The sequence below is a fragment of the Oncorhynchus tshawytscha genome, unplaced genomic scaffold (assembly GCF_018296145.1).
Source record: "Oncorhynchus tshawytscha isolate Ot180627B unplaced genomic scaffold, Otsh_v2.0 Un_contig_673_pilon_pilon, whole genome shotgun sequence".
Lineage (NCBI taxonomy): Eukaryota > Metazoa > Chordata > Actinopteri > Salmoniformes > Salmonidae > Oncorhynchus > Oncorhynchus tshawytscha.
In genome coordinates this window covers 5,806-32,264 of record NW_024609787.1, presented here as the reverse complement: position 1 = coordinate 32,264, position 26,459 = coordinate 5,806, and the positions used below count along the sequence as shown (strand labels likewise).

The window sequence follows — 26,459 nt, the reverse complement described above, 5'->3', positions numbered from 1 at the left end:
GGGTTGTAGGAAAGGCAGTCTACATTCATTGGAAGTTCACAAGTAAGAATGTCATGATTAATACAGGTTATAGGTCTACTGGTTTGAAACATTCTATTTTAGGAGTTTTTTTATGGAAAAAAATTATATATTATTATTTTTTAATGTAACCTTCATTTAACTAGGGAAGTCATTAATTAATTAAGAATGAAAAAAAAAACATTTTATACTCAGTGTAGCCTATGGCATTTGTTCTTCCGTAATCTAGTGATATTGATTTGATATATTTAATCATGAATAACACCAATTGTCATTGACAAAACTCTGTTGGAATGCAATAAAATAACACGTCTGGCATTTCTCTCCCGTTTCCACTCGAACAGCTCCGTATTACCATCCTGTAGAATATGGGCACCAGGTGACATACCACAATCTGAAGTGTTTATCTTGGAGAGTTTATGGGCCTTATAAGACAAAGACCACACAGGGAGATGATTTGTCTTGAAGCCCCCCGTCCCCCCCCCGTCCCCCATCCCTCGTCCCTCCACCCTTTTCCTCTTCCTATTTTGGAGGCTTGAATTGAGTCAATGCAACAAACACATTTTTGTTTTATGAGAATAGGTCCGCTAGCTACATCATGCAATTCTCATCACCATGTGAATATTTTGTAGGCTATCATTTATAATGATTGTTATGTTGTTGTTTTTTGCTGGGATTCGTCAGAAAAACGGATGTGTGGGTAAAAATAAAGTGAAAAAATTAAATCAGGGAAAGATTAGACCTTTACTCAGACCAATAAATAAGTATTTATAGTGCCAGTTGTTTGTCAACATGTTACGCCATTTACTTCCTATCGCATTAATCAATAGGCAGGCATAGCCTAACTAAATGTGCACCAACCCTTTACTTCCCATGTCCCACTGCGCCACCGTGTGGCCGCATACCCTCCCTGCAGCGCCCGCTGTGTACAAGTAGCTCGCGACGTAGCGCAGGCGTCTCACTGTCAATGAAAGAGGCTCACTCACGGCATACCAGACTTGAGTACAGTGGCAAACCCAGCATACACAGACACACAATTGAACTACGAGGAGAGCCGAACGGAGATACATTTACAATTTAAAGGGTTAGATTTGAGAGGCTTGCAACTCAGGATGGCTACCGAGACAGCCTCTGTTCTTCTGTCCCCCATCAAAACGTGCTTTCTTCTACTTCTGGGTGGTTTGATGTCCGAAGCTGCGCAGGAGCAGCAGGGAAGTTTGTACATGTGGATTGATGCCAACCAAGCCAGAATCCTAATTGGTAAGTAGCGTTTATTTTTCAATTAATCCAATGTTACAGTGTCACTTGAATTAGCTTATTAAATAGACAATATGTATTGTAACTTTAAAGGTTAAAGGGTTAAGTTACATACACTGTGACCCCTATTATATTGGACTGAGTTAAACTTTGTAGACACCCCCATGCGCTTTCGCGTGTGTTTTTAAATGCTCTTGTTGAAATGTCAGTGTGTGTTATTGTGCAGGTTTTGAGGAGGATATCTTGATCGTGTCAGAGGGAAAGATGGCTCCATTCACAACGGACTTCAGAAAGGCCCAGCAGAGGATGCCTGCGATACCTGTCAATATCCAGAGTGTCAACTTCACCTGGCAAGCTACTGAACAGGTAGGAGACGGTGATCGGGTCACATTAGTCTATAGGCCTACTTTCATTTGAAAAGAGGAAAATGTGTGTATTTGATTCCATCTATTGTAATACTTTTAGTGGTCATCGATAGGCTTTATCAAAGGCTATTGATCTGAGAACATGCGCGTAATTGTAGCCAGTGCGCAATGCGGTGACTAGAGCGCAATGCGGTGACTAGTGCGCAATTCTATATGGGGATAAGGCTGCAATTCATTTTGTTTGTAGAAAATAATGATAAAGGTTGTTTTTCTTATTATTTTGAATCGATAGGTTAATAGCCAATGTTTAGTATGCATTGATTAACCACATTATGCATTTAAAAACGAATTTCAAATGAAGAATGTCTTTGAAATGATTGTCTCGGTAAAGATCAATAAACCAGACAAGAGCCACTGACTATCCCCCACACTTAAAACCTTCATTCAAAAACTAGTCCACATTTCTTCTGAACTATTGTTTCTCACGCTTTCCCTACATCAAAGGCCCAATTCTGATCAAACAACCTCGCAATTTTTGAGGTTTAAAAAGAAGCCTATGCGCGCGGTAGCAGTAGATGATTGATTTTAAAAGAGATTTAGCTTGAGCTCTCTGACCAGTTTCCTTTTTTTAATATTGTAATTCCCATCTCTTGCGGTATTTTACACGTCGGTGTCGTGGACCTGCCGCCACGGATCAAAGCGCCGGGGCGCCGCCAGGCCGCATCTAGGACATGTGCAAAACATCTGGTCCATCTGCGCTTTTGAAAACATTGGTCAAATTCTCAGACGCGTGCCAGACCCATCCCGCGTTCTTTATTGGAACTGAGAAGGAGAAGAAGGTTCCATTTGGAATCGCTTTTTTGCAATGGTGTCCTTGTTCATAAGCTTTGTTATGAGAACAGCTTTGGGAATAACAGTCAAAATTATTTTATTACACACAAAAAAAATGCCTTTCAAACAAGTCTTCTCTCTCCTATAAGTGATTTGGTAACCTACTGTTGAGGCCACTGGACAATATTGACATGTATGTATAACACACATAAAACGGTTATAAACTATTGATGGTAATCATGTAATGAGGATGCAAATGTACCCTCTTTTATGTTCAAAGACATTGAGCTTCATGAAGACTTCACAAGGAGCTACTTTGAAGAATATAAAATATATTTTGATTTGTTTAACACTATTTTTGGTTACAACATGATTCCATATGTGTTATTTCATAGTATTGATGTCTTCACTATTATTCTACAATGTAGAAAATAGTTTTTTTTTTAAGAAAGAAAAACCCTTGAATGAGTCGGTGTGTCCAAACTTTTGACTGGTCCTGTACATATATATACTTTTTGGGGTTGCATGCGACTAATACAACAGGTGTAGGTAGACCTTACAGTGAAAATGCTTACTGATGAGCCCTTAACCAACAGGTGTAGGTAGACCTTACAGTGAAAATGTTTACTGATGAGCCCTTAACCAACAGGTGGTGGTAGACCTTACAGTGAAAATGCTTATTGATGAGCCCTTAACCAACAGGTGGTGGTAGACCTTACAGTGAAAATGCTTATTGATGAGCCCTTAACCAACAGGTGTAGGTAGACCTTACAGTGAAAATGTTTACTGATGAGCCCTTAACCAACAGGTGTAGGTAGACCTTACAGTGAAAATGCTTATTGATGAGCCCTTAACCAACAGGTGTAGGTAGACCTTACAGTGAAAATGCTTACTGATGAGCCCTTAACCAACAGGTGTAGGTAGACCTTACAGTGAAAATGCTTATTGATGAGCCCTTAACCAACAGGTGTAGGTAGACCTTACAGTGAAAATGTTTACTGATGAGCCCTTAACCAACAGGTGTAGGTAGACCTTACAGTGAAAATGTTTACTGATGAGCCCTTAACCAACAGGTGTAGGTAGACCTTACAGTGAAAATGCTTACTGATGAGCCCTTAACCAACAGGTGTAGGTAGACCTTACAGTGAAAATGCTTATTGATGAGCCCTTAACCAACAGGTGTAGGTAGACCTTACAGTGAAAATGCTTATTGATGAGCCCTTAACCAACAGGTGTAGGTAGACCTTACAGTGAAAATGCTTATTGATGAGCCCTTAACCAACAGGTGTAGGTAGACCTGACAGTGAAAATGCTTATTGATGAGCCCTTAACCAACAGGTGTAGGTAGACCTTACAGTGAAAATGCTTATTGATGAGCCCTTAACCAACAGGTGTAGGTAGACCTTACAGTGAAAATGCTTATTGATGAGCCCTTAACCAACAGGTGTAGGTAGACCTTACAGTGAAAATGCTTACTGATGAGCCCTTAACCAACAGGTGTAGGTAGACCTTACAGTGAAAATGCTTATTGATGAGCCCTTAACCAACAGGTGTAGGTAGACCTTACAGTGAAAATGCTTATTGATGAGCCCTTAACCAACAGGTGTAGGCCTTACAGTGAAAATGCTTATTGATGAGCCCTTAACCAACAGGTGTAGGTAGACCTTACAGTGAAAATGTTTACTGATGAGCCCTTAACCAACAGGTGTAGGTAGACCTTACAGTGAAAATGCTTATTGATGAGCCCTTAACCAACAGGTGTAGGTAGACCTTACAGTGAAAATGCTTATTGATGAGCCCTTAACCAACAGGTGTAGGTAGAACTTACAGTGAAAATGCTTATTGATGAGCCCTTAACCAACAGGTGTAGGCCTTACAGTGAAAATGCTTATTGATGAGCCCTTAACCAACAGGTGTAGGTAGACCTTACAGTGAAAATGTTTACTGATGAGCCCTTAACCAACAGGTGTAGGTAGACCTTACAGTGAAAATGCTTACTGACGAGCCCTTAACCAACAGGTGTAGGTAGACCTTACAGTGAAAATGCTTACTGATGAGCCCTTAACCAACAGGTGTAAGTAGACCTTACAGTGAAAATGCTTACTGATGAGCCCTTAACCAACAGGTGTAGGTAGACCTTACAGTGAAAATGTTTACTGAGGAGCCCTTAACCAACAGGTGTAGGTAGACCTTACAGTGAAAATGCTTACTGATGAGCCCTTAACCAACAGGTGTAAGTAGACCTTACAGTGAAAATGCTTACTGATGAGCCCTTAACCAACAGGTGTAGGTAGACCTTACAGTGAAAATGTTTACTGATGAGCTCTTAACCAACAGGTGTAGGTAGACCTTACAGTGAAAATGCTTATTGATGAGCCCTTAACCAACAGGTGTAAGTAGACCTTACAGTGAAAATGTTTATTGATGAGCCCTTAACCAACAGGTGTAAGTAGACCTTACAGTGAAAATGTTTATTGATGAGCTCTTAACCAACAGGTGTAAGTAGACCTTACAGTGAAAATGCTTACTGAGGAGCTCTTAACCAACAGGTGTAGGTAGACCTTACAGTGAAAATGCTTACTGATGAGCCCTTAACCAACAGGTGTAGGTAGACCTTACAGTGAAAATGCTTACTGATGAGCCCTTAACCAACAGGTGTAAGTAGACCTTACAGTGAAAATGCTTACTGAGGAGCTCTTAACCAACAGGTGTAGGTAGACCTTACAGTGAAAATGCTTACTGATGAGCCCTTAACCAACAGGTGTAGGTAGACCTTACAGTGAAAATGTTTACTGAGGAGCTCTTAACCAACAAAAAAATGAACATAAGAACACAATTGTTTAAGAGCCCATAAAACGACAGCCATCTTTTATTCAAGGCAGGGGACGCTCTGTGGGCCCATGCGAATGTCATCGATGTCTATTTATTTTTTTAAAAATAATAATAATTTTGACAGTAACCCTCCAAAAAAAAAATCATTCATAAACCGTTTTAATTTCCGTATGTACTAGGAAGCTTAAGTGTATGTTTCTTGGGCTTCGGGAATGTGACTGAATCAATGAAAAAAGGAAAACTGATTGAAAGTATAAGGGGATATCAGTGAACGCCATGATCGAAGCTACGAAGACGCCAGTGCAGTGAGTGAAGCTTACTCAGGTGTTCAAACAGGCTGGGCTGGATGAACAGCACTCTGGCTCTGCCACCTTTCACCGCGGATGCGGAAGTGCGACATAGGCGTATGCGGTGGATTGAGACGTATCAAATGCAACAAAAAAAAACAAAAAAAAAAAGATATCTCTATTTTTAAATTGATGGCTTTTGATGGGATTTTTTGTTTGTTTGTATTATTGTTAATTAGATCGACACACGGCTGCGTCAATCGACTGTCAAGTATTAAGGGACGGGCCGTTACCGCGGTAACAGCCCACTGTGTGTCAGCGTCAGAGGAGAAGATGAGAAGCTCCGTCTCTTCACCAGCAGCAGAGAGTTGCAGCAAAGTCTAAACTAATATTGAAAAACAACCTAGCATATGTGAACAAAAACCATGGAACTAGCCAAGAAACACCAGGGGACTGAAAGATCTGATAGACTGGTTGTTTCTATTGGGGATTTTCAAATGAATCATTTTCCCTATTTTACTCATGTTTATTTTAAACTTTTAATTTTTTTATATGTCTGTTTTGAGTAACCGTTGTCAACTCAGTCACAGATGGAGTCAATATTTGTGTTATTCGGGAAAAATATGAGTCTACTGCACTATGCCACTGCAGAGTGACAAATCATTTCTGAATCATGACTGAATGATCATCTTGAAAGGGTTTAAAGGCACCAGTATCTGAAAACACAAATAAACCATCATCGTTTGGATTGTGGGATTTCCCCTACATCCAAAGAAGATAGGAAGAGAGATAGGAAACACTGTCCATAATGACACACTATTCCCTATAGAGTGTACTACTTTTACATCCATAGAAGATAGGAAGAGAGATAGGAAACACTGTCTGTCCATAATGACACACTATTCCCTATAGAGTGCACTACTTTTACATCCATAGAAGATAGGAAGAGAGATAGGAAACACTGTCCATAATGACACACTATTCCCTATATAGTGCACTACTTTTACATCCATAGAAGATAGGAAGAGAGATAGGAAACACTGTCCATAATGACACACTATTCCCTATATAGTGCACTACTTTTACATCCATAGAAGATAGGAAGAGAGATAGGAAACACTGTCTGTCCATAATGACACACTATTCCCTATAGAGTGCACTACTTTTACATCCATAGAAGATAGGAAGAGAGATAGGAAACACTGTCTGTCCATAATGACACACTATTCCCTATAGAGTGCACTACTTTTACATCCATAGAAGATAGGAAGAGAGATAGGAAACACTGTCCATAATGACACACTATTCCCTATATAGTGCACTACTTTTGACCAGAGTGAGGAATAGGGTGCCATTTGGGACACAGACCTTGTGTTGAGAGAGCATTGTTCCCCTGCCACGTGAAGGGCTGTCTCTGTCAGGAGGAATCCCAGGGGCCCCAGGGGCCACGCGCTACATTGTTATTAGGTCACAGAGCCATGACCTCACCTCTCCCTGGGTGGGAGACCCCTGGACCACGGTGCCATTCCTTCTCCTCCTCTTCACCCTCTTCTCCTCCGCTTCACCCTCTTCTCCTCTTCTCCACCCTCTTCTCCCCCTCTTTACCCTCTCCTCCTCCTCTTCACCTTCTCCTCTTCACCCTCTTCTCCTCCGCTTCACCCTCTTCTCCTCCTCTTTACCCTCTTCTCCTCCTCTTCAGCCTCTTCTTCTCCTCCTCTTCACCCTCTTCTCCTCCGCTTCACCCTCTTCTCCTCCTCTTTACCCTCTTCTCCTCCTCTTTACCCTCCTCTTCTCCTCTTTACCCTCTTCTCCTCCTCTTTACCCTCCTCTTCTCCTCTTTACCCTCTTTTCCTCTGCTTCACCCTCTTCTCCTCTTCTTTACCCTCTTCTCCTCCTCTTTACCCTCTTCTCCTCCTCTTCTCCTCTTCTTTACCCTCTTCTCCTCTTTACCCTCTTCTCCTCCTCTTCTCCTCTTCTTTACCCTCTTCTCCTCCTCTTTTTACCCTCTTCTCCTCCTCTTTACCCTCTTCTCCTCCTCTTCTCCTCTTCTTTACCCTCTTCTCCTCCTCTTCACCCTCTTCTCCTCCTCTTTACCCTCTTCTCCTCCTCACCCTCTTCTCCTCTTCTCCTCCTCTTTACCCTCTCTTCTCCTCCTCTTCACCCTCTTCTCCTCCTCTTCACCCTCTTCTCCTCCTCTTTACCCTCTTCTCCTCCTCTTTACCCTCTTCTCCTCCTCTTTACCCTCTTCTCCTCCTCTTCACCCTCTTCTCCTCCTCTTCACCCTCTCCTCCTCCTCTTCACCCTCTTCTTCTCCTCCTCTTCACCCTCTTCTCCTCCTCTTCTCCTCCTCTTTACCCTCTTCTCCTCTTCTTTACCCTCTTCTCCTCTTCTTTACCCTCTTCTCCTCCTCTTTACCCTCTTCTCCTCCTCTTCTCCTCTTCTTTACCCTCTTCTCCTCCTCTTTTTACCCTCTTCTCCTCCTCTTTACCCTCTTCTCCTCCTCTTCACCCTCTTCTTCTCCTCCTCTTCACCCTCTTCTCCTCCTCTTCTCCTCTTCTTTACCCTCTTCTCATCTTCTTTACCCTCTTCTCCTCCTCTTTACCCTCTTCTCCTCCTCTTCTCCTCTTCTTTACCCTCTTCTCCTCCTCTTTACCCTCTTCTCCTCCTCTTTACCCTCTTCTCCTCCTCACCCTCTTCTCCTCTTCTCCCCCTTCTTCTTTTAGATTCTTATTGTTTCTTCTCAATTCTTGCCTTCATCGTCTTCTTTGTCTTCTTCTTCAGATTGAGCTAGTGGTTTGTGAGGAGGGGTGTTCATGGATGGGAGAATTCTCTTATCAGTAAAAACAAGGAATCCACATACATAAACACCTATTGTGGGAGACTGCAACAAGTGTGTTGACATCCATAATATACTGTAGACTTATTTTAGTCAAAGACCAATTTCTCTTCCTGATGAGATCATCTCTGGTGACAGCAAATTACAGAGAGCGGAACGGACCAGAGCTTTACACACACACACATTCTTCTGGTCTTCTGGTCCCCACAAGAATAGTTAAACACGTCCACACACAAAAACTCACACACAAAACATACAGAGATCGTAATCCGGTAATGGCATGTTGAGTCGGTAAATGAGAGTGGGAGAGAGAGGGAAGGAGAGAGAGGGAGGGAGAGAGAGGGAAGGAGAGAGAGAGAGAAGGAGAGAGAGAGGGAAGGAGAGAGAGAGGGAAGGAGAGAGAGTGGGGAGAGCGAGAGGGAAGGAGAGAGAGAGAGGGGAAGAGAGAGAGAGAGAGAGGGGAAGGAGAGAGAGAGGGGGAAGGAGAGAGAGAGAGAGGGAAGGAGAGAGAGTGGGGAGAGCGAGAGGGAGAGAGAGAGAGAGGGGGGAAGGAGAGAGAGAGAGGGAAGGGGAAGGAGAGAGAGAGAGGGGGAAGGAGAGAGAGAGAGGGAAGGAGAGAGAGTGTGGAGAGCGAGAGGGAGAGAGAGTGGGGAGAGCGAGAGGGAAGGAGAGAGAGAGAGAGGGAAGGCGAGAGAGAGAGAGGGAAGGAGAGAGAGGGAAGGAGAGAGAGAGAGAGAAGGATAGAGAGAGGGAAGGAGAGAGAGAGGGAAGGAGGGAGAGAGGGAAGGAGAGAGAGAGGGAAAGAGAGAGAGAGGGAAGGAAGGAGAGAGAGGGAAGGAGAGAGAGAGAGAAGGAGAGAGAGTGGGAAGGAGAGAGAGAGAGGGAAGGAGAGAGAGAGAGGGAAGGAGAGAGAGAGAGGGAAGGAAAGAGAGAGGGAAGGAGAGAGAGGGATAGAGAGAGAGGGATAGAGAGAGAGAGAGAGAGAGGAGAGCGAGAGGGAATGAGAGCGAGAGGGAAGGAGAGAGAGGGATAGAAAGAGAGAGAGAGGAGAGCGAGAGGGAATGAGAGCGAGAGGGATAGAGAGAGAGAAAGAGAGATACAGAAAGAGGGCCCTTCTCTTTCCTGGGTTCTGTTACCCCCTGTACTTCAAAGGCAGCCGGCGAAGCTTAGGAACAAAAGCCTGGGGCATGAAAGGCTGCATGGTGGAGAGTTATCTGTGTTGGTTATTACCATTCAGCTGCAGGATTAGCCTCCTCTTCCTCTGCCCGCCTTGTGTACCTTTCCCTTCATCAAACGCTTTGACACTGGGAAGCATTCACTGCATAGAGAACATCGCAGTCTCCCCTTTCCTCTCTCCCTCTTTCATCTCTCTGTTCTGGGATCTCTCTCTCTCCCCCCCCTCCCTGTGTGTGTTCTAGCATGCCTCCCCAATCACTTGACAAGAGAGACAGAGAGACCACATGTCATTTAGAGAGAGAGACTACATGTCATTTAGAGAGAGAGAGAGACCACATTTCATTTAGAGAGAGAGATCACGTGTCATTTAAAGAGAGACCACATGTCATTTAGAGAGAGACCACATGTCATTTAGAGAGAGAGACCGCATGTCATTTAGAGAGAGACCACATGTCATTTAGAGAGAGAGAGACCACATGTCATTTAGAGAGAGACCACATGTCATTTAGAGAGAGAGACCACATGTCATTTAGAGAGAGAGACCATATGTCATTTAGAGAGAATGAGCACATGTCATTTAGAGAGATACCACATGCCATTTAGAGAGAGAGACCACGTGTAATTTAGAGCGGGACCACATGTAATTTAGAGAGAGACCCCATGTCATTTAGAGAGAGACCACATGTAATTTGGAGAGAGAGACCACATGTCATTTAGAGAGAGAGAGAGAGACCACATGTCATTTAGAGAGAGAGAGAAACCACATGTCATTTAGAGAGAGAGACCACATGTAATTTAAAGAGAGACCACATGTCATTTAAAGAGAGACCACATGTCATTTAGAGAGAGAGGCCACATGTCATTTAGAGAAAGAACACATGTCATTTAGAGAGAGAGGGACCACATGTCATTTAGAGAAAGAACACATGTCATTTAGAGAGAGAGACCACATGTCATTTAGAGAGAGAGGGACCACATGTAATTTAGAGAAAGAACACATGTCATTTAGAGAGAGAGATACCACATGTAATTTAGAGAGACCACATGTCATTTAGAGAGAGAGAGATACCACAAGTCATTTAGAGAGAGAGGTACCACATGTAATTTAGAGAGAGAGAGAGAGAGACCACATGTCATTTAGAGAGAGAGACCACATGTCATTTAGAGAGAGAGACCACATGTCATTTAAAGAGAGACCACATGCAATTTAGAGAAAGAACACATGTCATTTAGAGAGAGAGAGAACACATGTAATTTAGAGAGAAACCACATGTCATTTAGAGAGAGACCACATGTGATTTAGAGAGAGACCACATGTCATTTAGAGAGAGAGACCACATGTCATTTAGAGAGAGACCACATGTCATTTAGAGAGAGACCACATGTCATTTAGAGAGAGACCACATGTGATTTAGAGAGAGAGGGACCACATGCAATTTAGAGAAAGAACACATGTCATTTAGAGAGAGAGAGAACACATGTAATTTAGAGAGAAACCACATGTCATTTAGAGAGAGAGACCACATGTCATTTAGAGAGAGAGAGACCACATTTCATTTAGAGAGAGAGATCACGTGTCATTTAAAGAGAGACCACATGTCATTTAGAGAGACCACATGTCATTTAAAGAGAGACCACATGTCATTTAGAGAGAGAGAGACCACATGTCATTTAGAGAGAGAGATACCACATGTCATTTAGAGAGAGACCACATGTCATTTAGAGAGAGACCACATGTCATTTAGAGAGAGACCACATGTCATTTAGAGAGAGAGACCACATGTCATTTAGAGAGAGACCACATGTCATTTAGAGAGAGACCACATGTCATTTAGAGAGAGACCACATGTGATTTAGAGAGAGACCACATGTCATTTAGAGAGAGACCACATGTCATTTAGAGAGAGAGAGACCACATGTCATTTAGAGAGAGACCACATGTCATTTAGAGAGAGACCACATGTCATTTAGAGAGAGACCACATGTCATTTAGAGAGAGAGAGACCACATTTCATTTAGAGAGAGAGATCACATGTCATTTAAAGAGACCACATGTCATTTAGAGAGACCACATGTCATTTATAGAGAGACCACATGTCATTTAGAGAGAGAGAGACCACATGTCATTTAGAGAGAGAGAGACCACATGTCATTTAGAGAGAGAGATCACATGTCATTTAAAGAGAGACCACATGTCATTTAGAGATACCACATGTCATTTAAAGAGAGACCACATGTCATTTAGAGAGAGAGACCACATGTCATTTAGAGAGAGAGATACCACATGTCATTTAGAGAGAGACCACATGTCATTTAGAGAGAGACCACATGTCATTTAGAGAGAGACCACATGTCATTTAGAGAGAGAGACCAGATGTCATTTAGAGAGAGAGACCACATGTCATTTAGAGAGAGACCACATGTCATTTAGAGAGAGACCACATGTCATTTAGAGAGAGACCACATGTCATTTAGAGAGAGACCACATGTCATTTAGAGAGAGACCACATGTCATTTAGAGAGAGAGACCACATGTCATTTAGAGAGAGAGACCACATGTAATTTAGAGAGAGAGAGACCACATGTCATTTAGAGAGAGAGATACCACATGTCATTTAGAGAGAGACCACATGTCATTTAGAGAGAGACCACATGTCATTTAGAGAGAGACCACATGTCATTTAGAGAGAGAGACCACATGTCATTTAGAGAGAGAGACCACATGTAATTTAAAGAGAGACCACATGTCATTTAAAGAGAGACCACATGTCATTTAGAGAGAGAGGCCACATGTCATTTAGAGAAAGAACACATGTCATTTAGAGAGAGAGGGACCACATGTCATTTAGAGAAAGAACACATGTCATTTAGAGAGAGAGACCACATGTCATTTAGAGAGAGAGGGACCACATGTAATTTAGAGAAAGAACACATGTCATTTAGAGAGAGAGATACCACATGTAATTTAGAGAGAGACCACATATCATTTAGAGAGAGAGAGATACCACAAGTCATTTAGAGAGAGAGGTACCACATGTGATTTAAAGAGAGAGAGAGACCACATGTCATTTAGAGAGAGAGACCACATGTAATTTAAAGAGAGACCACATGCAATTTAGAGAAAGAACACATGTCATTTAGAGAGAGAGAGAACACATGTAATTTAGAGAGAGACCACATGTCATTTAAAGATAGACCACATGTCATTCAGAGAGAGAGATACCACATGTCATTTAGAGAGAGAGACCACATGTCATTTAGAGAGAGAGACCACATGTCATTTAGAGAGAGAGACCACATGTCATTTAGAGAGAGAGGGACCACATGCAATTTAGAGAAAGAACACATGTCATTTAGAGAGAGAGAGAACACATGTAATTTAGAGAGAAACCACATGTCATTTAGAGAGAGAGACCACATGTCATTTAGAGAGAGAGAGACCACATTTCATTTAGAGAGAGAGATCACGTGTCATTTAAAGAGAGACCACATGTCATTTAGAGAGACCACATGTCATTTAAAGAGAGACCACATGTCATTTAGAGAGAGAGAGACCACATGTCATTTAGAGAGAGAGACCACATGTCATTTAGAGAGAGACCACATGTCATTTAGAGAGAGACCACATGTCATTTAGAGAGAGACCACATGTCATTTAGAGAGAGAGACCAGATGTCATTTAGAGAGAGAGACCACATGTCATTTAGAGAGAGACAACATGTCATTTAGAGAGAGACCACATGTCATTTAGAGAGAGAGATACCACATGTCATTTAGAGAGAGACCACATGTCATTTAGAGAGAGACCACATGTCATTTAGAGAGAGACCACATGTCATTTAGAGAGAGAGGCCACATGTCATTTAGAGAGAGACCACATGTCATTTAGAGAGAGAGAGAGACCACATTTCATTTAGAGAGAGAGATCACATGTCATTTAAAGAGAGACCACATGTCATTTAGAGATACCACATGTCATTTAAAGAGAGACCACATGTCATTTAGAGAGAGAGAGACCACATGTCATTTAGAGAGAGACCACATTTCATTTAGAGAGAGAGATCACGTTTCATTTAAAGAGAGACCACATGTCATTTAGAGATACCACATGTCATTTAGAGAGAGACCACATGTCATTTAGAGAGAGACCACATGTCATTTAGAGAGAGACCACATGTCATTTAGAGAGAGACCACATGTGATTTAGAGAGAGACCACATGTCATTTAGAGAGAGAGACCACATGTCATTTAGAGAGAGAGACCACATGTCATTTAGAGAGAGACCACATGTCATTTAGAGAGAGACCACATGTCATTTAGAGAGAGACCACATGTCATTTAGAGACCACTTGTCATTTAGAGAGAGACCACATGTGATTTAGAGAGAGACCACATGTCATTTAGAGAGAGAGACCACATGTGATTTAGAGAGAGACCACATGTCATTTAGAGAGAGAGACCACATGTCATTTAGAGAGAGACCACATGTCATTTAGAGAGAGACCACATGTCATTTAGAGAGAGAGAGACCACATGTCATTTAGAGAGAGAGACCACATGTCATTTAGAGAGAGACCACATGTCATTTAGAGACAGAACACATGTCATTTAGACAGAGAGAGAACACATGTAATTTAGAGAGAAACCACATGTCATTTAGAGAGAGAGACCACATGTCATTTAGAGAGAGAGAGAGACCACATTTCATTTAGAGAGAGAGATCACATGTCATTTAAAGAGAGACCACATGTCATTTAGAGAGACCACATGTCATTTAAAGAGAGACCACATGTCATTTAGAGAGAGAGAGACCACATGTCATTTAGAGAGAGATACCACATGTCATTTAGAGAGAGACCACATGTCATTTAGAGAGAGACCACATGTCATTTAGAGAGAGAGACCAGATGTCATTTAGAGAGAGAGACCACATGTCATTTAGAGAGAGACCACATGTCATTTAGAGAGAGACCACATGTCATTTAGAGAGAGACCACATGTCATTTAGAGAGAGACCACATGTGATTTAGAGAGAGACCACATGTCATTTAGAGAGAGAGACCACATGTCATTTAGAGAGAGAGACCACATGTCATTTAGAGAGAGAGAGACCACATTTCATTTAGAGACAGAGATCACGTGTCATTTAAAGAGAGACCACATGTCATTTAGAGAGAGACCACATGTCATTTAGAGAGAGACCACATGTCATTTAGAGAGAGACCACATGTCATTTAGAGAGAGACCACATGTCATTTAGAGAGAGAGACCACATGTCATTTAGAGAGAGAGACCACATGTAATTTAAAGAGAGACCACATGCAATTTAGAGAAAGAACACATGTCATTTAGAGAGACCACATGTCATTTAGAGAGAGACCACATGTCATTTAGAGAGAGAGACCACATGTCATTTAGAGAGAGAGAGACCACATGCAATTTAGAGAAAGAACACATGTAATTTAGAGAGAGACCACATGTCATTTAAAGAGAGACCACATGTCATTTAGAGAGAGAGGCCACAGGTCATTTAGAGAGAGAGGGACCACATGCAATTTAGAGAAAGAACACATGTCATTTAGAGAGAGAGGGACCACATGTCATTTAGAGAAAGAACACATGTCATTTAGAGAGAGAGGGACCACATGCAATTTAGAGAAAGAACACATATCATTTAGAGAGAGAGATACCACATGTAATTTAGAGAGACCACATGTCATTTAGAGAGAGAGAGATACCACATGTCATTTAGAGAGAGAGGTACCACATGTAATTTAGAGAGAGAGAGAGAGACCACATGTCATTTAGAGAGAGAGACCACATGTCATTTAGAGAGAGAGACCACATGTAATTTAAAGAGAGACCACATGCAATTTAGAGAACGAACACGTCATTTAGAGAGAGAGAGAACACATGTAATTTAGAGAGAGATCACGTGTCATTTAAAGAGAGACCACATGTCATTTAGAGAGACCACATGTCATTTAAAGAGAGACCACATGTCATTTAGAGAGAGAGAGACCACATGTCATTTAGAGAGAGAGATACCACATGTCATTGAGAGAGAGACCACATGTCATTTAGAGAGAGACCACATGTCATTTAGAGAGAGAGACCAGATGTCATTTAGAGAGAGAGACCACATGTCATTTAGAGAGAGACCACATGTCATTTAGAGAGAGACCACATGTCATTTAGAGAGAGACCACATGTGATTTAGAGAGAGACCACATGTCATTTAGAGAGAGACCACATGTCATTTAGAGAGAGACCACATGTCATTTAGAGAGAGAGACCACATGTCATTTAAAGAGAGACCACATGCAATTTAGAGAAAGAACACATGTCATTTAGAGAGAGAGAGAACACATGTAATTTAGAGAGAAACCACATGTCATTTAGAGAGAGACCACATGTCATTTAGAGAGAGAGACCACATTTCATTTAGAGAGAGAGGGACCACATGCAATTTAGAGAAAGAACACATGTCATTTAGAGAGAGAGGGACCACATGTCATTTAGAGAAAGAACACATGTCATTTAGAGAGAGAGACCACATGTCATTTAGAGAGAGAGGGACCACATGCAATTTAGAGAAAGAACACATGTCATTTAGAGAGAGAGATACCACATGTAATTTTGAGAGAGAGGTACCACATGTAATTTAGAGAGAGAGAGAGAGAGACCACATGTCATTTAGAGAGAGAGACCACATGTCATTTAGAGAGAGAGACCACATGTCATTTAAAGAGAGACCCCATGCAATTTAGAGAAAGAACACATGTCATTTAGAGAGAGAGAACACATGTAATTTAGAGAGAGAGATCACCTGTCATTTAAAGAGAGACCACATGTCATTTAGAGAGAACACATGTCATTTAAAGAGAGACCACATGTCATTTAGAGAGAGAGAGACCACATGTCATTTAGAGAGAGAGATACCACATGTCATTTAGAGAGAGACCACATGTGATTTAGAGAGAGACCACATGTCATTTAGAGAGAGAGACCACATGTAATTTAGAGAGAGAGACCACATGTAATTTAAAGAGAGACCACATGCAATTTAGAGAAAGAACACATGTCATTTAGAGAGAGATACCACATGTCATTTAGAGAGAGACCACATGTCATTTAGAGAGAGACCACATGTCATTTGGAGAGAGAGACCAGATGTCATTTAGAGAGAGAGACCACATGTCATTTAGAGAGAGACCACATATCATTTAGAGAGAGAGACCACATGTAATTTAAAGAGAGACCACATGCAATTTAGAGAAAGACCACATGTCATTTAGAGAGAGACCACATGTCATTTAGAGAGAGAGACCACATTTAATTTAGAGACAGAGATCACGTGTCATTTAAAGAGAGACCACATGTCATTTAGAGAGAGACCACATGTCATTTAGAGAGAGACCACATGTCATTTAGAGAGAGACCACATGTCATTTAGAGAGAGAGACCACATGTCATTTAGAGAGAGAGACCACATGTCATTTAGAGAGAGAGACCACATGTAATTTAAAGAGAGACCACATGCAATTTAGAGAAAGAACACATGTCATTTAGAGAGAGAGACCACATGTCATTTAGAGAGAGACCACATGTCATTTAGAGAGAGAGACCACATGTCATTTAGAGAGAGAGAGACCACATGCAATTTAGAGAAAGAACACATGTAATTTAGAGAGAGACCACATGTCATTTAAAAAGAGACCACATGTCATTTAGAGAGAGAGGCCACATGTCATTTAGAGAGAGAGGGACCACATGCAATTTAGAGAAAGAACACATGTCATTTAGAGAGAGAGGGACCACATGTCATTTAGAGAAAGAACACATGTCATTTAGAGAGAGAGGACCACATGTCATTTAGAGAAAGAACACATGTCATTTAGAGAGAGAGATACCACATGTAATTTAGAGAGACCACATGTCATTTAGAGAGAGAGATACCACATGTCATTTAGAGAGAGAGGTCCACATGTTTTAGAGAGAGAGAGAGAGACCACATGTCATTTAGAGAGAGAGACCAGATATCATTTAGAGAGAGAGACCACATGTCATTTAGAGAGAGAACACATGTCATTTAGAGAGAGACCACATGTCATTTAGAGAGAGAGAGACCACATGTGATTTAGAGAGAGACCACATGTCATTTAGAGAGAGACCACATGTGATTTAGAGAGAGACCACATGTCATTTAGAGAGAGACCACATGTCATTTAGAGAGAGAGACCACATGTCATTTAGAGAGAGAGACCACATGTCATTTAAAGAGAGACCACATGTCATTTAGAGAGAGACCACATGTCATTTAGAGAGAGACCACATGTCATTTAGAGAGAGACCACATGTCATTTAGAGAGAGAGACCACATGTCATTTAGAGAGAGACCACATATCATTTAGAGAGAGAGACCACATGTAATTTAAAGAGAGACCACATGCAATTTAGAGAAAGAACACATGTCATTTAGAGAGAGACCACATGTCATTTAGAGAGAGACCACATGTCATTTAGAGAGAGAGGCCACATGTCATTTAGAGAGAGAGGGACCACATGCAATTTAGAGAAAGAACACATGTAATTTAGAGAGAGACCACATGTCATTTAAAAAGAGACCACATGTCATTTAGAGAGAGAGGCCACATGTCATTTAGAGAGAGAGGGACCACATGCAATTTAGAGAAAGAACACATGTCATTTAGAGAGAGAGGGACCACATGTCATTTAGAGAAAGAACACATGTCATTTAGAGAGAGAGATACCACATGTAATTTAGAGAGACCACATGTCATTTAGAGAGAGAGAGATACCACATGTCATTTAGAGAGAGAGGTACCACATGTAATTTAGAGAGAGAGAGAGAGACCACATGTCATTTAGAGAGAGAGACCACATGTCATTTAGAGAGAGAGACCACATGTAATTTAAAGAGAGACCACATGCAATTTAGAGAACGAACACGTCATTTAGAGAGAGAGAGAACACATGTAATTTAGAGAGAGATCACGTGTCATTTAAAGAGAGACCACATGTCATTTAGAGAGACCACATGTCATTTAAAGAGAGACCACATGTCATTTAGAGAGAGAGAGACCACATGTCATTTAGAGAGAGAGATACCACATGTCATTGAGAGAGAGACCACATGTCATTTAGAGAGAGACCACATGTCATTTAGAGAGAGAGACCAGATGTCATTTAGAGAGAGAGACCACATGTCATTTAGAGAGAGACCACATGTCATTTAGAGAGAGACCACATGTCATTTAGAGAGAGACCACATGTCATTTAGAGAGAGACCACATGTCATTTAGAGAGAGACCACATGTCATTTAGAGAGAGAGACCACATGTCATTTAGAGAGAGACCACATGTCATTTAGAGAGAGAGACCACATGTAATTTAAAGAGAGACCACATGCAATTTAGAGAAAGAACACATGTCATTTAGAGAGAGAGAGAACACATGTAATTTAGAGAGAAACCACATGTCATTTAGAGAGAGAGACCACATGTCATTTAGAGAGAGAGACCACATGTCATTTAGAGAGAGAGGGACCACATGCAATTTAGAGAAAGAACACATGTCATTTAGAGAGAGGGACCACATGTCATTTAGAGAAAGAACACATGTCATTTAGATAGAGAGACCACATGTCATTTAGAGAGAGAGGACCACATGCAATTTAGAGAAAGAACACATGTCATTTAGAGAGAGAGATACCACATGTAATTTTGAGAGAGAGGTACCACATGTAATTTAGAGAGAGACCACATGCAATTTAGAGAAAGAACACATGTCATTTAGAGAGAGAGAGAACACATGTAATTTAGAGAGAAACCACATGTCATTTAGAGAGAGACCACATGTGATTTAGAGAGAGACCACATGTCATTTAGAGAGAGAGACCACATGTCATTTAGAGAGAGAGACCACATGTCATTTAGAGAGAGACCACATGTCATTTAGAGAGAGACCACATGTCATTTAGAGAGAGACCACATGTCATTTAGAGAGAGACCACATGTCATTTAGAGAGAGACCACATGTCATTTAGAGAGAGACCACATGTCATTTAGAGAGAGACCACATGTCATTTAGAGAGAGACCACATGCAATTTAAAGAGAGACCACATGCAATTTAGAGAAAGAACACATGTCATTTAGAGAGAGAGAGAGAACACATGTAATTTAGAGAGCGACCACATGTCATTTAAAGATAGACCACATGTCATTCAGAGAGAGAGACATGTCATTTAGAGAGAGAGGGACCACATGTCAATTTAGAGAAAGAACACATGTCATTTAGAGAGAGGAACCACATGTCATTTAGAGAAAGAACACATGTCATTTAGAGAGAGACCACATGTCATTTAGAGAGAGAGGCCACATGTCATTTAGAGAGAGAGACCACATGCAATTTAGAGAAAGAACACATGTTTTAGAGAGAGACCACATGTCATTTAAAAAGAGACCACATGTCATTTAGAGAGAGAGGCCACATGTCATTTAGAGAGAGAGGGACCACATGCATTTAGAGAAAGAACACATGTCATTTAGAGAGAGAGGGACCACATGTCATTTAGAGAAAGAACACATGTCATTTAGAGAGAGAGGGACCACATGCAATTTAGAGAAAGAACACATGTCATTTAGAGAGAGAGATACCACATGTAATTTAGAGAGACCACATGTCATTTAGAGAGAGAGATACCACATGTCATTTAGAGAGAGAGACCACATGTCATTTAGAGAGAGAGACCACATGTCATTTAGAGAGAGACCAGATATCATTTAGAGAGAGAGACCACATGTCATTTAGAGAGAGAGACACATGTCATTTAGAGAGAGACCACATGTCATTTAGAGAGAGACCACATGTCATTTAGAGAGAGACCACATGTGATTTAGAGAGAGACCACATGTCATTTAGAGAGAGACCACATGTCATTTAGAGAGAGACCACATGTCATTTAGAGAGAGAGACCACATTTCATTTAGAGAGAGAGAGACACGTGTCATTTAGAGAGACCACATGTCATTTAGAGAGAGACCACATGTCATTTAGAGAGAGACCACATGTCATTTAGAGAGAGACCACATGTCATTTAGAGAGAGAGACCACATGTCATTTAGAGAGAGACCACATATCATTTAGAGAGAGAGACCACATGTAATTTAAAGAGAGACCACATGCAATTTAGAGAAAGAACACATGTCATTTAGAGAGAGAGACCACATGTCATTTAGAGAGAGACCACATGTCATTTAGAGAGAGAGACCACATGTCATTTAGAGAGAGAGAGACCACATTTCATTTAGAGAAAGAACACATGTCATTTAGAGAGAGACCACATGTCATTTAAAAGAGACCACATGTCATTTAGAGAGAGAGGCCACATGTCATTTAGAGAGAGAGACCACATGCAATTTAGAGAAAGAACACATGTCATTTAGAGAGAGAGGGACCACATGTCATTTAGAGAAAGAACACATGTCATTTAGAGAGAGAGATACCACATGTAATTTAGAGAGACCACATGTCATTTAGAGAGAGAGAGATACCACATGTCATTTAGAGAGAGAGGTACCACATGTAATTTAGAGAGAGAGAGAGAGACCACATGTCATTTAGAGAGAGAGACCACATGTCATTTAGAGAGAGAGACCACATGTAATTTAAAGAGAGACCACATGCAATTTAGAGAACGAACACGTCATTTAGAGAGAGAGAGAACACATGTAATTTAGAGAGAGAGATCACCTGTCATTTAAAGAGAGACCACATGTCATTTAGAGAGACCACATGTCATTTAAAGAGAGACCACATGTCATTTAGAGAGAGAGAGACCACATGTCATTTAGAGAGAGAGATACCACATGTCATTTAGAGAGAGACCACATGTCATTTAGAGAGAGACCACATGTCATTTAGAGAGAGAGACCAGATGTCATTTAGAGAGAGAGACCACATGTCATTTAGAGAGAGACCACATGTCATTTAGAGAGAGACCACATGTCATTTAGAGAGAGACCACATGTCATTTAGAGAGAGACCACATGTCATTTAGAGAGAGACCACATGTCATTTAGAGAGAGACCACATGTCATTTAGAGAGAGAGACCACATGTCATTTAGAGAGAGACCACATGCAATTTAAAGAGAGACCACATGCAATTTAGAGAAAGAACACATGTCATTTAGAGAGAGAGAGAACACATGTAATTTAGAGAGAGACCACATGTCATTTAAAGAGAGACCACATGTCATTTAGAGAGAGAGAGACCACATGTCATTTAGAGAGAGATACCACATGTCATTTAGAGAGAGACCACATGTCATTTAGAGAGAGACCACATGTCATTTAGAGAGAGAGACCACATGTCATTTAGAGAGAGAGACCACATGTCATTTAGAGAGAGAGGGACCACATGTCAATTTAGAGAAAGAACACATGTCATTTAGAGAGAGAGATACCACATGTCATTTTGAGAGAGAGGTACCACATGTAATTTAGAGAGAGAGAGAGAGAGACCACATGCAATTTAGAGAAAGAACACATGTCATTTAGAGAGAGAGATACCACATGTCATTTTGAGAGAGACCACATGTCATTTAGAGAGAGACCACATGTCATTTAGAGAGAGACCACATGTCATTTAGAGAGAGACCACATGTGATTTAGAGAGAGACCACATGTCATTTAGAGAGAGACCACATGTCATTTAGAGAGAGACCACATGTCATTTAGAGAGAGACCACATGTCATTTAGAGAGAGACCACATGTCATTTAGAGAGAGACCACATGTCATTTAGAGAGAGACCACATGTCATTTAGAGAGAGAGACCACATGTCATTTAGAGAGAGAGACCACATGTCATTTAAAGAGAGACCACATGCAATTTAGAGAAAGAACACATGTCATTTAGAGAGAGAGAGAACACATGTAATTTAGAGAGAAACCACATGTCATTTAGAGAGAGACCACATGTCATTTAGAGAGAGAGCCACATGTCATTTAGAGAGAGAGGGACCACATGCAATTTAGAGAAAGAACACATGTCATTTAGAGAGAGGACCACATGTCATTTAGAGAAAGAACACATGTCATTTAGATAGAGAGACCACATGTCATTTAGAGAGAGAGGGACCACATGCAATTTAGAGAAAGAACACATGTCATTTAGAGAGAGAGATACCACATGTAATTTTGAGAGAGAGGTACCACATGTAATTTAGAGAGAGAGAGAGACCACATGTCATTTAGAGAGAGACCACATGTCATTTAGAGAGAGAGACCACATGTAATTTAAAGAGAGACCACATGCAATTTAGAGAAAGAACACATGTCATTTAGAGAGAGAGAACACATGTAATTTAGAGAGAGAGATCACCTGTCATTTAAAGAGAGACATGTCATTTAGAGAGAACACATGTCATTTAAAGAGAGACCACATGTAATTTAGAGAGACCACATGTCATTTAGAGAGAGAGAGATACCACATGTCATTTAGAGAGAGAGGTACCACATGTAATTTAGAGAGAGAGAGAGAGACCACATGTCATTTAGAGAGAGAGACCACATGTCATTTAGAGAGAGACCACATGTAATTTAAAGAGAGACCACATGCAATTTAGAGAAAGAACACTTGTCATTTAGAGAGAGAGAACACATGTAATTTAGAGAGAGAGACCACATTTCATTTAGAGAGAGAGATCACATGTCATTTAAAGAGAGACCACATGTCAATTAGAGAGACCACATGTCATTTAAAGAGAGACCACATGTCATTTAGAGAGAGAGAGACCACATGTCATTTAGAGAGAGACCACATGTCATTTAGAGAGAGACCACATGTCATTTAGAGAGAGACCACATGTCATTTAGAGAGAGAGACCACATGTCATTTAGAGAGAGAGACCACATGTAATTTAAAGAGAGACCACATGCAATTTAGAGAAAGAACACATGTCATTTAGAGAGAGAGAACACATGTAATTTAGAGAGAAACCACATGTCATTTAGAGAGAGAGACCACATGTCATTTAGAGAGAGAGAGACCACATTTCATTTAGAGAGAGAGATCACGTGTCATTTAAAGAGAGACCACATGTCATTTAGAGAGACCACATGTCATTTAGAGAGACCACATGTCATTTAGAGAGAGACCACATTTCATTTAGAGAGAGACCACATGTCATTTAGAGAGAGACCACATGTCATTTAGAGAGAGACCACATGTCATTTAGAGAGAGAGACCACATGTCATTTAGAGAGAGACCACATGTCATTTAGAGAGAGACCACATGTCATTTAGAGAGAGACCACATGTGATTTAGAGAGAGACCACATGTCATTTAGAGAGATACCACATGTCATTTAGAGAGAGAGACCACATGTCATTTAGAGAGAGAGAGAGACCACATGTCATTTAGAGAGAGACCACATGTCATTTAGAGACAGAACACATGTCATTTAGAGAGAGAGACAACACATGTCATTTAGAGAGAGAGACCACATGTCATTTAGAGAGAGAGACCACATGTCATTTAGAGAGAGAGGGACCACATGCAATTTAGAGAAAGAACACATGTCATTTAGAGAGAGAGACCAGATGTCATTTAGAGAGAGAGAGACCACATGTCATTTAGAAAGAGAGACCACATGTGCCGCGTGTTTTTGGGAGAGGAGGGTCAACACACAGACATTATTTAGAGAGGGATACAGTGCGTACTTACACAAACTCACTGTGTGACAAACAAACAGGTACATGCATACAAGCACACTAGCACGGATGCATCCGGGGTCATCAGCTGTTCTCTGTTCATGTGTGTTGCAGGCAGAGTACTTCTATGAGTTCCAGACACTGCGCTCCATGGATGTGGATATCATGGACAACCCCACGGTCAACGTTCCTCTCCTGGGCTCTGTACCACGTAGGCCCTCAGGTGAGACAGGAGCTGGTGAATCCGTGCTACCTTCTCAGTGTTGTTGTTTATTGGACACATGAGACTGAACAGCAAGCAGAAAAGAGTGGAGGAGTTTGAGTCAGCAGCCCAGCCCAGCGCTAACCGCTAGACCACACAGCTTGAAATCAGTCATGAAATCAGTCATAATAGCTTGAAATCAGTCATAATAGCTTGAAATCAGTCATAATAGCTTGAAATCAGTCATAACAGCTTGAAAACAGTTATGCAATCAGTCAAAGTAGCTTGAGATCAGTCATAATAGCTTGAAATCAGTCATAATAGCTTGAAATCAGTCACAATAGCTTGAAATCAGTCATAATAGCTTGAAATCAGTCATAATAGCTTGCATACTGGTTACTGCGTTGTAACATGATGTTTCTCTGTGTTTTAAGTGGTGCAGGTGGGCTTCCCGTGTTTAGGAGACCAGGATGGCGTCGCGGCGTTCGAGGTCACCATACTGGTCATGGACGCCGGTGGGAACATCATCCTGAGGACACCTCACAACGCCATCTTCTTCAAGACCTGCCAGAGAGGTGAGGACGCAGCTCCCAGAGTTTAATTTACACGTTTATCAAATTACCTCTGTTTTGAATGGTCTACTAGAAGAGGAGAGGAGAGAGGAGAGGAGAGGAGGAGGGAGAGGAGAGGAGAGGAGAGGAGGAGAGGAGAGGAGAGGAGAGGAGAGGAGAGGAGAGGAGAGGAGAGGAGAGGAGAGGAGAGGAAGAAGAGAGGAGTGAAGAATATTGTCTCTCATTATCACCAGAGATGATTGGCTACCTCTCAATGTCGCCAGAGATGATTGGCTAGCTCTCAATATCGCCAGAGATGATTGGCTAGCTCTCAATATCGCCAGAGATGATTGGCTAGCTCTCAGCATCACCAGAGATGATTGGGTAGCACTCAGCATCGCCACAGATGATTGGGTAGGTCTCAGTCTGCATTACCCTGTCTGACCCCTCTGCTGACTGGATATTATAACTTACCTGTCTGATTTAGTTCTACTCTGCTGACTGGATATTATAACATTACCCTGTCTGTTTAGCTCTACCTCTGCTGACTGTATTATAACATTTGTGGTCTCTGCTACTGCTGACTGGATATTATAACATTACCCTGTCTGATTTAGTTCTACCTCTGCTACTGCTGACTGGATATTATAACATTGGCCTGTCTGATTTAGTTCTACCTCTGCTACTGCTGACTGGATATTATAACATTGCCCTGTCTGATTTAGCTCTACCTCTGCTGACTGGATATTATAACATTACCCTGTCTGATTTAGTTCTACCTCTGCTGCTGACTGGATATTATAACATTGCCCTGTCTGATTTAGCTCTACCTCTGCTACTGCTGACTGGATATTATAACATTACCCTGTCTGATTTAGTTCTACCTCTGCTGCTGCTAACTGGATATTATAACATTACCCTGTCTGATTTAGTTCTACCTCTGCTGCTGACTGGATATTATAACATTGCCCTGTCTGATTTAGTTCTACCTCTGCTACTGCTGACTGGATATTATAACATTACCCTGTCTGATTTAGTTCTACCTCTGCTACTGCTGACTGGATATTATAACATTGCCCTGTCTGATTTAGTTCTACCTCTGCTACTGCTGACTGGATATTATAACATTACCCTGTCTGATTTAGTTCTACCTCTGCTACTGCTGACTGGATATTATAACATTGCCCTGTCTGATTTAGCTCTACCTCTGCTACTGCTGACTGGATATTATAACATTACCCCGTCTGATTTAGCTCTGCCTCTGCTACTGCTGAATTTATATTATAAGATGTGGTACAACCACAACAGAAGTGGTTGAGATGCCCTGCTTTGGGGTGGTGGCGAGACAGCAGGATGTATAGA

At 41.3% G+C, this 26,459-nt stretch overlaps 1 protein-coding gene across 1 annotated transcript; it reads left to right on the top strand.

Annotated features, from left to right (window-relative positions):
* Positions 1 to 880: 880 nt before the first annotated feature.
* Positions 881 to 25,121, top strand: LOC121845893 (wnt inhibitory factor 1-like; the record flags this gene model as incomplete). Its single annotated transcript, XM_042318105.1, has 4 exons — positions 881 to 1,278; positions 1,502 to 1,641; positions 24,459 to 24,567; positions 24,981 to 25,121. Coding segments are annotated over exons 1-4 (538 nt in total), but the record flags the coding sequence as incomplete, so codon positions are not given.
* Positions 25,122 to 26,459: the final 1,338 nt, after the last annotated feature.